This window comes from Chaetomium globosum, genomic scaffold, assembly GCF_000143365.1.
Source record: "Chaetomium globosum CBS 148.51 scaffold_1 genomic scaffold, whole genome shotgun sequence".
Lineage (NCBI taxonomy): Eukaryota > Fungi > Ascomycota > Sordariomycetes > Sordariales > Chaetomiaceae > Chaetomium > Chaetomium globosum.
The window spans coordinates 4,520,177-4,534,662 of record NT_165976.1 but is presented as its reverse complement, the minus strand read 5'-3'; the positions used below and the strand labels follow the sequence as shown (position 1 = coordinate 4,534,662).

Sequence of the window (14,486 nt, the reverse complement as noted above, 5' to 3'; positions counted from 1 at the left end):
AGAGGGTGAGGAGGGAGGGGGGGAGGGTGGGGTGCGTGGTGGTGGTGGTGGTGGTGGTGGTGGTGGTGAAGCGGCGGGTGGAGAGGAAACGGTGGTGGAGGGTTGGGGCCCGGGAGAGGGCGCGGGCTGCTGTTGTTATTGCCATGGTTGGTGCCTCCCGGGGTTTGTAGAGAATTGGGGTGGTCTGGTGTCTGTTGGTAGCCCTGAATAAAAGGGCTGCTTGTTTACCACTCTGAGAAGGAACGGGGGGAGAAACGTGATCTTCTTGCTACCTTTGAAGTGGAAGGACGTGGTCAAATAGTACCCAAGGAGGTCATCGATTCCCGAAAGCGACTCCGAACTTAGTGACCCCTCAAAAATGGTGGATTTTATGGGGAATCTCGACAAGTGTTACTCCCAAGGTGGAAGGTGGTGAGTGAGAGCTGAGAACCACAAGAGGTCTCAGTGAGTCCCACTTTCGAAGCAAGCGGAGAAGCTCTCGGCTTGAATTGACCAATCAGCGACATTACCGGTCAGACTCCAATTACAAGTATTCCGTACACAGTAGTCGAATGGTGCATGGTGAGATGGTGTGGCAAGCGTGGGTGATGCAGGGCTTTGAGGAGGTTGCCGACATTTAAATGGTGTCTCACAAATCCAAAGTCCATCTCGTACTCAAGTAAACATTATCAGAGCTCAACTCAACCCAACCCACGATGGATGGATGGATGGAATTTATTTCGCCCGGAGGCACTGGGCCTATAGGGCCTTAGCACGCTAACTACATCCGGATCAAATCGGTTTGCCTTTAACTCGTACAAGCCCCCTACTTCTTCCCTCTTTCTCGCTGCACCATTTACCTCTTGAAAACCCACGATTCTGAGTGGTACTTTCGTTACATGGCCCGTGCGGCACGGCAGGTTCGGCCCTGCATCGCGGATGCCCTACGCTCAACGTTGGAGCTTACCAGATCAGGATTGGTGCTAGGCCCAGGAATTTCGGTCAATCTGAAACCCTCCAACATGCATGAGAGAGAGCCGGAGAGCTTCTTCCTCCACCCTACCCGCAATCCCAAAACAGCTTGGACGACGTATCCCAACGTGGAGTTCTGACCCCTAGTTCTTTCTGCGGCTTTTGCTGTCGCCAACTGTGAATCATGCGAATCATTCATGCCCACTCTTCTATCGACAAAGATGATGTTGAATCGTTGAATCGGTCGTTTGTCCTCGGCTCCAGTACATCCGATCTGGTACATGGATTCGGCATCCCACACCCGCGGGAGCGGATCCGGGACAAGACAGGAAGCGAACCCGGTTCTTGTTAGCCCATCCTCTTAATTTCGTTTCGTTATTTAGGGGTCGCAATACCCTCCAACGCCCTTATGGCCGCTACTCGTCTTCTCTTTTCGATATTCTTCCCGTTGTTTGAGGTTTCTCGAAGTTCTAGAAGTTTCAGACGGCAGCTTATCTTTCGTACACTCCTTCACCCCATAGTTTCGACGTTCAACTTTTTTTGAGGAACGCCTGTTATCCGAGCTTTTTTATTCGCGGCGCTGCAATTATTGTAATCTTAGTTTAGGATTCAAGAAAGGAATGGCATCCAAATCCCTGACCACATACGTGGGGGCAGCCTTTTTGGTTGCTGCCCAGATGGCGTCCGCGCTCAACTTTACCATCGCCAACGGCCAGATCTTTACTCCGGGTCTGGTTATCGTTGATGCCCCTCAGCCGGGCACGCCCCTCGGCGGGGGTATGTCCCTTTCCTCTCCCACGCACTTGATTCAAGGGCGACTAATCAACTTCCCAAGACCTCATCGAAGTCGCCTTGGACGTGTCCGTCAACGGCAAACTCCAGCTTCCCCCTTACCCCGAGGACAGCTCCAGCATGATCCACAAAATCGACATCTTTCTGTCCAGCTACAAAACAATGCACAACTTTACCATCACCAACGGCACCGCCTCGGCCAATAACGCCAGCCTGGGCGACATCATGTTCCAAGAGCCCGGCAGCACCGTGAAGCACGTCAAGTGGACCTGGCCCGACTGCCTGGTCGGGGACGGCGGTGCAGACAAGGGCTTGGGAGACACCGCTCGGGGGGCGTACAATGTAAGCCAGGCACATCTCCTAGACCCCCTCTTACCACCCAGAACAAGTAAAACTGACGGCGGCGCGCACGTATCTTCAGGTCTCCATCCGCCAGTCCTTCCGCCTCAACGGCGAGGACTATTACACCATATTTGACCTACCCATCTCCGTCACCAACAGCATCCCCGCCAGCGACAACCGGCCCTCGTGCGCAGAACTGGATAACCCACTGCTCAGCCCCGAGGAGGTCTTCGAGTCGGCGGATAACAGTGTGCCGGTCATGTTTGCGCCGGGCGATGCGACGACGTTGGAGACCAATCCTAACGGCGCGGCGAGCTGGAGGGGAGGGATGGGGTGGATTGGTGTGGCGGGTCTGGTTGTTGCGTTGGTGATGTGAGATAAAATGGGAAGAGACCTGTGATGGTTGTGATAATACCCAGGGATGGAGTGAATAGAGAGGTTCCATGACCTCATATCTGGGTATAAGATGAATAGAATGCTTTATTTGAGTCATTCAAATTTCGCAAACATCAACTCTCGCATTCACCTCGTTTCATCTCAAATGCCTGGAGGAACGTACGAGGAACGAGTACTTCCGAAAGGTTTCTTTTCCGAGAAAAACCATGGTATGCTCCAAGCACGGACCACTTCCGCCCCATAAAACGCCCCATCAAACGCCCCATCAGAAAAAGCCGTGTCATGTCTCCCTGTAAACTGTGAAGTTCTACTGTCATTATCCTAACGATTGTGGAAGCAGTCATGTTGCTTTGTCTGGAGGAACTTGCCTCTGACGATGAGCGCCTCGAAGTTGGGCTTGGCAGTGGTGGTGCACGGACGATCTGTTGGGGTCTGTCGGCTGTGGGGCTGGCCCCGGTTTATAAGGGCCAATGAGACGGCGCAGCCCTAGGCAGCTTCAGCGACGACCACGAAAAGATGCAGATTGCAGGGCAACACGGCAACAAGTTGAGAAGGAAAATATTAATTGAAGCAGCTTATTCCGCTGGAAAAGAGCTCCAAAACAGAGCAACGGTGGAGAGCTGTGCTACGATCTGAGCTCGGAAACCCCAGGGTCTCGCCAGAGCGCCGCGTCCTCTACGTCATCGGTTTCAGTACCCTGGCCAGATTCAGGCATGGCATCCCATTCTTGAAACCACGACTCGTGCCTGTGGTCTTGCTCGAACCGCCGTCTGGTCTCCTCGCCCCGTCGTTCCAGCTTGACTATAGCCTCCCTCATGTCTTTGTCAAGCACATTCTTGGGCTCGATAAAGTCGCCACGCGCCGGTTTCCGAAACAGATGCAGCCCGTCCCAGCTCTCCGCCCTCGATAGCTGCACGTACAGGCTCATGAAGCTGGGCCGCGTCGCCGTGCCGCTCGAATGGACGCCTTTGAGGTTGACGAGCACATCCGAGAACTGTTTGCCTTGGCCCTTCTGATCTGTCATGGCGAAGGCCGGCGTGCAGAGAGGCCCGGGTTCTGTGGGTAACCCACCTGAAACCCGGCTTGCCCCTCCATCTGCCTTCTTTGCCCCGCATCTGGCTCGGGATGGCGACCGTCTTGCTCTTGATCAGGATGGTGCCATTGGGGAGCCCGGGGATGGCGGGGCCCGCGCTATCGTCTGACTGAAGGAGGACGGCCACCAGCGGTCCAAGATGAAGAGTCACGTCACTGGCGAGGGCAATGGTGCCGGCAGCAAGATCGGGAAAGATGTCGACGGTCTTGAAAGGTGCGCCGTTGACCACCTTCAGCCCGACAAACTGGTTGCGAGTCACCACATGGCATAGGCCCCCCGCACTCAGTCGTTTCCCCGACTCAGTATCGTGCTTGGCCACAAAGATGGAGATGTGCTTGCCGTGGGCACGAGCCCACTGGACGACGGCCGCCATGTTCAGGTCCCACCGGTCTCGGTTCAGAGGCGTGATGGCTCTCAAGCCATCTACGAAGGAGGACTCGCACGACGGTGTATGGAGGCGGTGGCATAGCCGCTGGAAGTCTAGCTCGGTCTGCTCGCCGTTGCGCAGACGCCGGAGGAAGCCCCGCAGCCTTGGACAGCCGGCCGCGCGGACCTGTTCGCGGAGGATGACGACGTTCGTGAACTGGAGGAACAGCTTATGCGCTGCTAGGTGCTTTGCTGAGCTCTCTGGTCTCTGTCCGCTGCGGTCCCTAGGCCTTGGCAAGAGGAGGCTGGTCTGCAGGACGGGGTCGAACTGGAAGAAGTCACCAAAGGACATCACCATTGGGATCCCGCCAAACGGTCGATGCTGATCATCCCTGTACTGCCGCAGACGGCCGTCTAGCGCCGCGAGCGTGAGTCCGCCCACCTGGCTGATCTCGTCGACGATCAACATGACCATATTTTTCCAACGCAACTTTTCTTCTTTCGAGACGTACCTTGTATAACGACTGAGTTTGAGGTTCATCTGCCCGCCGGACCAACCATATCTGCTGGTCCTTCGTCTCCGTGGGCGGGCCGCCGTAGGCTTTCATGGGGTTCGTCCGCATGCGCAGAAGACGGATTGGTTTACCTACCCTAGATAGTTGTCGTCGCGCTGCTGTCCTTCCTATTCTGGAGCTTCAATATCGCGTCGATCTCCTCGCGGCTGGGAACTCCCATGCCACGGAAAGGCGAATCTTGGAGGTCCTGTAGCATGGTGTAGAAATGGCGACCACGCTGGGCAGCAGTGTTGTCGTCCCGGCTTGGGTCAACTGCCCTCGCCTCTTCATATTCTTGATTTCGCTACGTCGGACCGCGGATAGGACATCCAGGAAGGCTTCGTAATGCTCCTAAGGATCGATGCTCTCGACGTTCGCCCCAACGCCGCCGCCATTCCCCACCTAGAGTGCCATGTGTGGCTAAAATGCGATAGTTAGCTGAGACCAAGCTCGCTATCTACAGCAACTTCAAGCTCAATAAGAGCCTACTCCTATTGACCTCAGCTTTGTATTTCCTACGAACACGGCCAGTGAAAGCTGCTCATACTGAAGGTCCCGGTTTAGCCCGCGTACAAACTGATTCCCTTCTTGGGACGAGTGCTTCTTACACGAGAGGTATCAACAGGAGTTGGCGGCTATCCTACAGATTTCCCCACTTCCACCTGGGTGATCGAAAATCTAGGACCCGAACCCAAGACGCATCGCAACGAGCTTCTACTCTCGACTGGCCATTTGATCAACTGGTTCAGGGACCATAGGACGAAGTTTTTTTTTCAGGTCGCCTGGAATTCCAGAGCTGGAGCGCTTCAAAGACGATGTCATACCGCCCTTTTTTTCGAACAGTTTAACAATCTCTTGATGGCCTTCCGATGAGGCGGCCTAGAGAGCGTTGCCGTATTCGCCGCCCTGCGCATTGACGTCTGCTCCCTTGTCCAACAGCAGTTTGACAATCTCTTGATGGCCTCCTGATGAGGCGGCCTGGAGAGCGTTGCCGTATTCGCCGCCCTGCGCGTTGACGTCCGCTCCTTTGCTGATAAGAATTTGCGCAGGTGTTACGAGCCCAGCGAAGCAAGCATAATAGAGCCTGGAACCTTGTGGAGGACCTGGGTCATCGTCCCAGTCCCTATCAGACTGATACAAACGAGCCCACCGCTGAAACGTCACTTCCTCTTCTAGGAACCTAACAGTTGTTTGAACCATATTTTCCGAAGCCTGAGCGAACGTGGCATAGTATGTCCAGACTTCCGCCGCAAATCTTGCCATTGGAAAATCCCGCTTAATCTCTTCGTGGTTACCGTTTATGTCCGTAAGATAAGTCAAGCACGTCCTCGCAATGGGAATGCTAGCAATCGTAATGTTGAACCGCTCGTCTCTGAGAAGGTACTCTTTGACAGAAAAGTGGGCAAGATGTAGCTCTTTGCCGGCGGCGTGAACGACTGTCACTAAGCTAGGACAGTAGTCCAAAACATCAGTATCGCAAAACAGTCGACGCTTGACGTCAAACCCTCGCGGCTCGTTTTCGATCTGCGTTGCTATTACTTCTTTAGCCTCGGCCAGCTTGAGAGGTCGCGTCGAATGCACTAGAAACTGCAGGAGCCGCATCGCGTCGTTTTTAAGCTCCATCGGTATGCATTCAATCATGCGTCGGTACGTGTCTTCCAGGGTCCGCGGCAAAGATGCGAGAGCCTCCTCAATAGCTGCTTCATGACGACATCGAGCTAGGCTATCCAATTGACAGAACGCCCACCTGAACCTAAGCACCGTGTCAGCAAACCATCAGCATATCAATCGAAGCAGTGATATCTCACATCCCGTTGGCCCCGTCTCCAACCCTACTCTGGATCAGCAGGAGGAGATCCTGCGACAAGGGCTTGTCCCGAAATTCGCGTCGTTGCGAAAGCTGTGCTGCGACGTATGATCGGATGTCGGCGTTGACAGCCTGCTTGTTAAGTTCTAAGCTGTTTCCCTCGCCTATCAACGAGGGGATGTCGCGCAGGAACTCGGCTTCAGGCCGACCGGTACAGAACAGCTGGACGTGGCCCAGCTCTGGCCTGGACACTACGTCCCTAATCCAGAGGAGTAGGTCGGCCCTCGTTCTCGACTCGTCTAAGGCATCTAGAACGATAGAGACTTTCTTCTGGACTGCGAGCATCTTGAATAAAGCATCTGAGAGTGTCTTCGTTGCAAGTTGGTTGCGGCCATCCTGGTGTGCTTGGAATGAGGCGTCAAGAACACCTGCAGAACGAGCCCTGCCTCGGTAGAGTTGGAAAGCAAGTGACCGCAGCATGGCATCCACGGTCTGCTTTGCCGTGTCGCTAAAGTCAAAGAAGAAGCTGAGGATACGACGGTCGTTTCCCTTTGCGAGATGATCCAGCACAGTCGCACTGAGAACCGTCTTTCCACATCCCGCGAGCCCATGCAGCCATAAATATTGACGAGACCCCGAGTGCCACTCTTGGAAGACCGGACTTTCCAAGAGCCACGCACCTGTCCCCTCATGGCGGAGCTCCCTCGCGTGGTTGGCGTTTGTAGACGGATCAGAGGGTCGAAGCCAGCGCTCGATCTTCTCGGTACGAAGGTCGGCCTGGATGGAATCAGTGGCCAGTTTCGCTGCAGCTGTGGTCTGCTGCACACTATCGAGTTTCTGTTGAAGCAATGCAGGTCAGAATGTCTTCAAAGAGGGATTATTACTGTCCCTTGATCATTCGCTTGCCAAGGCCCCCGTGGGAGAATATAGGGTCACTAACTTGATTAAGCACTTCCAGTGCCCTTTTGGTCTCATGAACCTCCGCGACCGGCACGTAGGCCAGGAGCTCCTTGGCATACGCAGCGGCGGTGGCCGAGGCATAGCGTTGCCATCGATCGTTCTTGTGGGAATCGGCGTAGTCGCAGATCCCTCGGATCACAAGACAGGGAAAGTGGTTCATCAGGCCGGCTGCTTCCATCTCAAAGCAGATGCAGTTCACGCCGACGTCGGCAACAATCCGATCACGCGTGGCGGCGTCTTTGACAAGCGAGTTGCCGGATGCGATAGTTCCGTAGTGGATCTCGGGGTCGGTGGTGTCTCGAGCATCGCGTTTAACCTCGTCAGCCGTGTCACAGCCCCGACAGTCCGGCCCGGGGACGTGGTCGCATGAAGATTGGAAGAGCCGGTCGTTGTCGGTGCCCTGGTGAATATAGCCAGGACTTTGCTTGGATCTTCTATTCATTTTCGGGTTCTTCTTTAGCATCTGTTGAAGGAAGTTGGGAACCTTGGAGTCCGTCGACTCGTGATCGGCCTGGATGCTGGCAAGCGCATTAAGGAGGACGGTCGGAGGAGGTCTGAGAAAGCCTTTGCGCTCACGCCTGTCACCAGACTTGGCCTTGATCAAGTCGTACTGGTAGACGCCGCCTGTGGTCCCGTCGGGCTGGCTCACGACAACGTCGCCGAGCCGTATATCGTAATCCTCGTCCGGTCGGGCGATGCCGCCGCCTATGCCGACCAAAAGACCAACACGGATGGATGGCAGAGAGGCAAGCAGGCTCGATGCCGTGGTCGCAGCCGAGGTAGTTCCATAGACTCCGGCGGCAAGAGAGGCGATGACGATGTTGTGCTCACCCACCCGACCCCATGTATAAACGTTTGCATCGGTTTGGTGTCTAACGAAGCCAGTTGGAGGCGCATGTTCCTCGTCGAGCATCGCTTTTGCAGCGGCCCGCTCGATGGGAAGAGCAGCGATCCAAGCGACCCCATAGTAGTCGGGGCTGTCGAGAGCGTTGTGGGATGTCATGGTGCGGATGAAAGCGGATGAAACCGTCAGATTGACGAGCAGATTGTTGGGGTTATAAGGTCGGCCTACATTGACGGAAGCTGGAATTGAGTCACCCGAGGAGAGAGAGGCGACGTGACAACGACATGTTGTTTTATCACACTGAGGAGCGCAGCCTTGTACAACAGTTGCCATAGAAAAACGAGAGCAAGCTGAAAAGGATCAAGCCGGGCGGGATCAGGCCGCAACAACAGGCTCACCAATTACACACGCCAATTACACACACCCACATTGGGGGCCCTGATGCTGTGGGCGCTTGCATACAGCACCTCGAGCCCGCCGGATGGCATGATTGGGAAGTGATCAATGCCAAGAAACTGCCTTTTGCGGCAGCCATCTGTTGGAATAACGGGTGTCCGGCTGCCTCAGGAACTAAAAAAACGTTAACTACCTTATTTACGCTAGCGCAAGATATCTGTTTCTTGTTCGGGACTAATCTCGTTCGGTACGTTAACTGAGTTGTTAGCTCTTTTTGCAGATTTCAGTTGCTTTGTACCAGTTGGCTCTGTGAGTTGCAAGTAGAAACCCATTTTCGTCGCCGAACCATGCTCGAAATCCCCGAACTACCAGCCAGCCCTGGAGCACCGCTGTGCTGTATTACTAACTTCTGAGATTGACCAAAGAACTGCTCTTGCTTGCTTTCCAACATTTATGAGCCATCCTAAAACTAATCGCACGACGGCATTGTGATGCGGCCGTGGGCTAATTGCGCCGGCGCGTTCCTCCAGGCTTCCTTTGGCGGGCCGCGAAGCGGCATGGTCCCTCTGTTCTGATATATACGAAGTACGTAACTAACTTAGTACATAACTACAAGAGATTATGTGCGAGGCTGAGGGAAGACCCTGACTTATTCGCACATGGCCCCACTTAGTAAAGTCTTGGCGTCGACCATTCTGCAAGGCTGCGATGCAAGCTCAGAAAAAAAAAGTGAACCAAAGCGATCACTGATTGATCTGCCCCTCTGTGTTCTTCCATAGCCAAATTTCTCACAACAACTCACCATGTCGAGGCGCCGCCAAGAACAACAAGAGGACTTGCCCTCCGACGAGGGGTCATTTGCCAACTTCGACGAAGATGACGTCCTCTCATCCTCCGACTCCGACTCCGACGATTTCGCCGAAAAGAGGAGAACTGCGCTTCTCGACAAGGATTCCGACGAGGAGGAGCTGGAGCGCTTCGTCTTAGGAAGCAGGGAGACATTCCGCGAGCAATTATTCCGTGACGACTTTCTTCCTGCTGTCACCGACTCCAAAGCGCTTGTAAAAGTCGCGCCTGAAGATGATGCTACAGCCACAGGCCACGAGCATGTCTCCGACTCAATGCTCTTTACCCTCGACACGGGAGGAGACTCAGACGAGGAGCTTGAATTGGTTGAGGCGAGGCAAGCACCACAAGAAAAGGAAGAGGAAGCGCCCGCGTGGGAGGACAGTGACGATGAGAGGTTGACCGTCTCCCTGGCCGGAGCAACACGGCTTAGGAAACTCAGAAACACCGAAGCAGAGGATGTTGTTAGCGGCACTGAATACGCACGGCGGTTACGGCAACAGTACCTCCGTCTTTACCCCCTCCCCGAATGGGCCAACGAGGCCGCTACCGCCGGGTCCAAACGGAGGAGGCGCCGCTCGTCAGCCGCCTCGAACGACTCCTCCGCCTCAGACATGGAAGTAGACAGCGACGGCGAGGGCATCGACGCCCCCCTGCCCCTCGACACATTCCTCCGCGACGCCAAATCCTTCGCCCCCACCTCCGACAACACCCAGTCCAAGCGCCGCAAGCTCCGCCCAGAAACCCTCGACATCCAACGCACCCGCGACATCCCCGACACGCACAAGGCGGGCGTCTCGTCCCTCTCCTTCCACCCGCGCCGGCCCATCCTCCTGTCCTCCAGCACCTCCTCGGTCATGTACCTGCACCAGATCGACGGTTCGGCGCACCCGGTGCCCAACCCGGCGCTGACGTCGGTGCAGGTCAAGCGCACGGACCTGCGGCGCGCCGCCTTCGTGGGCCCCGACGGCGACGAGGTCATCTTCGCCGGCCGCCGCCGCTACTTCCACAGCTGGAACCTGTCGTCGGGCCTCGTCAAGAAGGTCTCCAAGATCCAGGGCCACCAGAAGGAGCACCGCTCCATGGAGCGCTTCCGCCTCAGCCCCTGCGGCCGCTACCTGGCCCTCGTCGCCAGCGACAAGAAGGGCGGCGGCATGCTGAACATCGTCAGCGTCGGGTCCATGCAGTGGATCGCGCAGGCGCGGATTGACGGGCGCGGCGGCGTCGCCGACTTCGCCTGGTGGGCCGACGGCGAGGGGTTGACTATCGCGGGGAAGGACGGGCAGGTCGCCGAGTGGAGCATGGCCACGCGCCGGACCGTCGGCATCTGGCGGGACGAAGGGTCCATCGGCGGCACGGTCATGGCGCTGGGCGGGCGCGGCGGGCCGGCCGAGCTGGGCGGCGATCGCTGGGTGGCTGTCGGGTCCAACAGCGGTGTGCTGAATGTCTACGACCGAAACGAGCTGCTGGCCAGGTCGGCGACTGGTAAGCAGGCGGCCGCGGCGGCCGCGGCTGTGGAGATCAAGAAGCTGCCGGAGCCGACGCGCTCGTTTGAGCAGCTGACGACGTCGATTTCGGTGGTTACTTTTGCGCTTGATGGTCAGCTGCTGGCGTTTGGCAGCTTTCACAAGAAGGACGCCCTCCGGCTGGTGCACCTGCCTACCTGCACCGTCTACCGGAACTGGCCGACTGAGCAGACGCCGCTGGGGCGGATTACGGCGGTGGCGTTCAGCGCGGGGAGTGATGTGTTGGCGGTAGGGAATGATGTGGGCAAGATTCGGTTGTGGGAGATTAGGGGCTGAACGGGGGGGTTGGTTACGTGGGGAGCAGCATGTACAGGCAGAGTGAGAGAAAGGATAGGGTGGGGGTTGGTGTGCAATTGATGTTCCGAGAGAGGAAGTGGGAGTGTTCCCTCGAATTCTAGATACAGCGTGGTGTTGGGATCAGAAGATCATCCGCAACAGAGCCCTCACAGGCCCCATCTCCTTGGCCCGCTTCTTTGGGAAAATCTTGCGCGTCCGCATAGTGTATTCGGCCAGTTGCCTCGCGTTCCCGAAGCGCTGCGGTGTCGCCCCCCTCCCTACCGCATCGAGAAGGTCGTGGATGTTGACGTGGACGGTATGTAGAGCCTGTCATTTGTCTCCTGTTAATTACTAGTTCGGGTTGTTGCGCAATCTCAGGGGGGCAATTTCACATACCTCCCGGCACTGCTTGATGTTGGTGTACTCGCCGGTGAGCCCGACGTCACGACATAGACGCTGCCAGTCTTGGACAGTGCCCGCGCCGAAGTAGGTGTTGAATTCCGCGGCGATGTTGCGAGACCTCTTCTTCCTGGCCATGATGGCGGTGCTGGGTTCGGCCCTGGTGTCGAGACTCAGGGGGTCGTCGAGGACTTGGGTTCTGCGTTCCTTGCGGGAGACAGAGAGAGGTATCCGGGTCAGGAACCTAGGCCTTGTGGTTCGCTTGGGGAAAGAGAGAGAGGAGGTGATGTTGACTCCAGCATGCGGACGCGCTCCTTAAGTCCCAGCTCGACACAAAGAGCAAACCCTGAGTTGGGCGCATATGCAGCTCCCTGCAACTACCCATGGCCGAAGCAAGAACCTTGTCATTTCTATTCACTGGCCCATGTTTTGAGAGCTGTCATATAATTCAGTTTCAGATTGCTCTCTCTCACAACGTAAGACAAAGCAGTTCATGAAGTGAAAGTGACTGCTCAACTCCCCTCAACGCCACGCCCCACACATCCCCCTGTCCCAAACAAACAACACCACCACAACCACCCCTTAATTCCTCACTCACCCTTTGGCTAAAGCAGAACTCAAAAGGGGAGCAAGAATCAAGAAAGAGAAAGAGGTAAAGGAGGCCGGAAAAGAGAATGAAGTAATGGAACCCAAGAAAAGAGAAAGAAGTAAAGGATGTCGAGAAATGAGAGAGGCAAAGGAAACTGAGCAAAGAGATTAGCTGGAGAAAAGAAGACAGAGAAAAGAAATTATTATTCATACTCCGCTATGCCCTAGGGCGTGCCGGACCCTCAGCTATTTAGTGTACAGGAAAACCGTGCCCTCCCGGGCCGGGTGAAAAACCCATACCAACAATCAAGGAGCGATGCGTTTTAGTGAGCCCACATATACAAAGAGAGGAGGCCTCCTGGCCTCCGAACGGGGGCGCTTCAGACCGCCGCTTCCAGCTCGAGCCTCCTGGCTAAGCTGTACATCGGCAGCTTCCCCGAGTCCATCAGCCAGTCGAGAACTCTCCTCGCGAGCCGTGCAGTCGTGGGATTGATGCCGTGTAGAACAGAGTAAAAGTCCCGTCGTGTCCGAATTCCAGTTCTCTCCCATCTTCTAGTCAACGGTGGGGCCAAACACCACACTACCAGGTGTTCGGCAGTCTCTCATCCCTCGCCACACTCGCAGGCAGGAGTCAGAACCTCCGGGACTTCCCGTGTAAACAAGAAGTCCCATAAGCCTATCGCTCCCGTCCGGATTTGAATCAGCAGTGAGCTCTTTGCCTTGCTGAGACCGTCGTGCCTCCTTAGGGTTTCGTTCCGGAATAGCGTCTCCTGCTGATGGTCAAAGTCGTCCGCCGGCCTGGTGATTGCCCTGCCGTCCCGCTCCTTTAACCACCTGGCTTTCCAAGCCTCTTCTACTACCCTGTTCGTGTCAACGGTTCCCCCCGTCCAGCGCATGACCGTGCCCGCGGCTCTCTCCACCGCCGTAGGCCCTTGAGGTCCCAAGGTTCGCGGTCGGCCCCTGTTGCCCCTCCTCGAGCTGAGTCTCTGCTGAATCTTGCGGCAGGCGGTGAGGACAACGCTCGCCGCCGTCTTCTTGCCGCCTCGACCGTCGTCCAGATCGGGTTGTTGGAGTCGGTTTTCGAAATCTGCAAGCCGTTTGTTTAGGTACAAGTCTAATGGTGGTACCCATGTCTCTGTCTCGAGGTTACGGATGGGGGTAGACTTAAAGGCTCCCGCCACAATCCGCAAGCTCTTGTTCTGGGCCTTCCCGAGGGCCTTAGTGATGCCTTTCTTTGCCGGCTCGCCTCCCACATCCGTGGGGATGTGAAACGATGATGCGCCATAGGCCAGCGCCGACCGGATGCACTTTGTGTACACTTCTCGCGCTTTGGCTAGCCCCATCCCCCATGTCTTTGCCACGATCCTCGACAGGGCATAGCTCTGGGTCCTCAGCTTCTTCTCCACCGCCACCAGGTGGGCCTTCCAGTTGAGTTTCCAGTCCAACCAGACTCCCAGGAACCTGGCAGACCCTTCTGGTTTAACGGGGCTGGTGCCTCCCCTTGGGTTGGCAAGGTTTACTTGTTCGGTCCACTGCCGTCGCCCTTTGTTGAAATGGATCAGTTCGCTCTTTTCCGGGGCGAACTTCATCCCCCGACTGTCCGCCCATCGTATACACGTTTCCCACGCCGCCTCTAGTTGCCGGACATTGGCTTCGGGGTTTCGACCAAATACTAGAAGGTTGGTGTCATCCGCAAACCCTGTTATAGCCAAGTGAGGGTGCTCATCTTTTAGCTGCTTGTATAATGAGGAAATGTAGAGGATGAAGAGAACAGGGGAAAGGGGTGAGCCTTGGGGGACCCCGAGAAAAGAAATTAGGGAAGAAACCGAGTAAAGGAAATTGAAGTAAAGAAACTAACCAAGTAAAACGGAAATAGAGTGTATTCTTCCGAGAATGTCTTCTCATTCTTATAGTCAAAGTCACAGGCTCATCGATATCTACACTTGAAGCTCATCTTTCTTTGCCCATGGGCCGGTGTCCCTCCCCCCTCCCCGGGCCCTCTCCTTTTCCTTCTCCATCTCCATCTCCATCTCCTTCACCACCTCTCTCAACCCCCACACAACCCTCAAATACACCCCCCTCGGCACAACCACACACTCATGCCCATTCCCATCCCCCTTCCCACACCCATCACCCCCCTCCCACCCAGGCCTCCCCAACCAGAATTTCGTCTGGCATGGGGCCGCGCAGCGCGGCAAACTAGTCGACTACACCCTTTGCCACAACGGGATGATGTTCGTAAGAAATTCACCAGAAGGGCCCTACGGCAGCAAACCACAAGAAGACGCTCCAATGTAAGAAAAAGCCTAATTAAAGATGTATTTTAGAATTCATCATTTAGGATATCCAC

The 14,486-nt window shown here is 55.8% G+C and overlaps 6 protein-coding genes across 6 annotated transcripts in view; 2 read left to right on the top strand and 4 right to left on the bottom strand.

The window, feature by feature from the left end:
* Positions 1–874: 874 nt before the first annotated feature.
* Positions 875–1,234, bottom strand: CHGG_01476 (uncharacterized protein; the record flags this gene model as incomplete). The annotated part of the gene is made up of 1 exon (XM_001220696.1): positions 875–1,234. One exon carries the CDS (start codon positions 1,232–1,234, stop codon positions 875–877), a length of 360 nt encoding a protein of 119 aa, XP_001220697.1.
* A 394-nt stretch (positions 1,235–1,628) lies between these two features.
* CHGG_01475 (uncharacterized protein) lies at positions 1,629–2,461 on the top strand (the record flags this gene model as incomplete). The annotated part of the gene is made up of 3 exons (XM_001220695.1): positions 1,629–1,728; positions 1,787–2,085; positions 2,165–2,461. 3 exons carry the CDS (start codon positions 1,629–1,631, stop codon positions 2,459–2,461), a joined length of 696 nt encoding a protein of 231 aa, XP_001220696.1.
* Positions 2,462–3,106: 645 nt separating this feature from the next.
* CHGG_01474 (uncharacterized protein) lies at positions 3,107–4,415 on the bottom strand (the record flags this gene model as incomplete). Its single annotated transcript, XM_001220694.1, has 2 exons — positions 3,107–3,391; positions 3,549–4,415. The coding sequence occupies 2 exons, from the start codon at positions 4,413–4,415 to the stop codon at positions 3,107–3,109; spliced, it is 1,152 nt and encodes a 383-aa protein (XP_001220695.1).
* A 958-nt stretch (positions 4,416–5,373) lies between these two features.
* Positions 5,374–8,593, bottom strand: CHGG_01473 (uncharacterized protein; the record flags this gene model as incomplete). Its single annotated transcript, XM_001220693.1, has 4 exons — positions 5,374–6,247; positions 6,303–7,138; positions 7,242–8,329; positions 8,530–8,593. 4 exons carry the CDS (start codon positions 8,591–8,593, stop codon positions 5,374–5,376), a joined length of 2,862 nt encoding a protein of 953 aa, XP_001220694.1.
* A 711-nt stretch (positions 8,594–9,304) lies between these two features.
* On the top strand, positions 9,305–11,149 carry CHGG_01472 (uncharacterized protein; the record flags this gene model as incomplete). The annotated part of the gene is made up of 1 exon (XM_001220692.1): positions 9,305–11,149. One exon carries the CDS (start codon positions 9,305–9,307, stop codon positions 11,147–11,149), a length of 1,845 nt encoding a protein of 614 aa, XP_001220693.1.
* Positions 11,150–12,738: 1,589 nt separating this feature from the next.
* CHGG_01471 (uncharacterized protein) overlaps positions 12,739–14,486 on the bottom strand; it is a gene marked incomplete at both ends in the record, with an annotated part of 3,586 nt that continues 1,838 nt past the window's right edge. Inside the window, 2 exons of the mRNA XM_001220691.1 lie at positions 12,739–13,835; positions 14,234–14,442. Of these exons, the coding sequence (XP_001220692.1) occupies positions 12,739–13,835; positions 14,234–14,442 (1,306 nt within the window). The remainder of the gene's footprint in view (positions 13,836–14,233; positions 14,443–14,486) is intronic.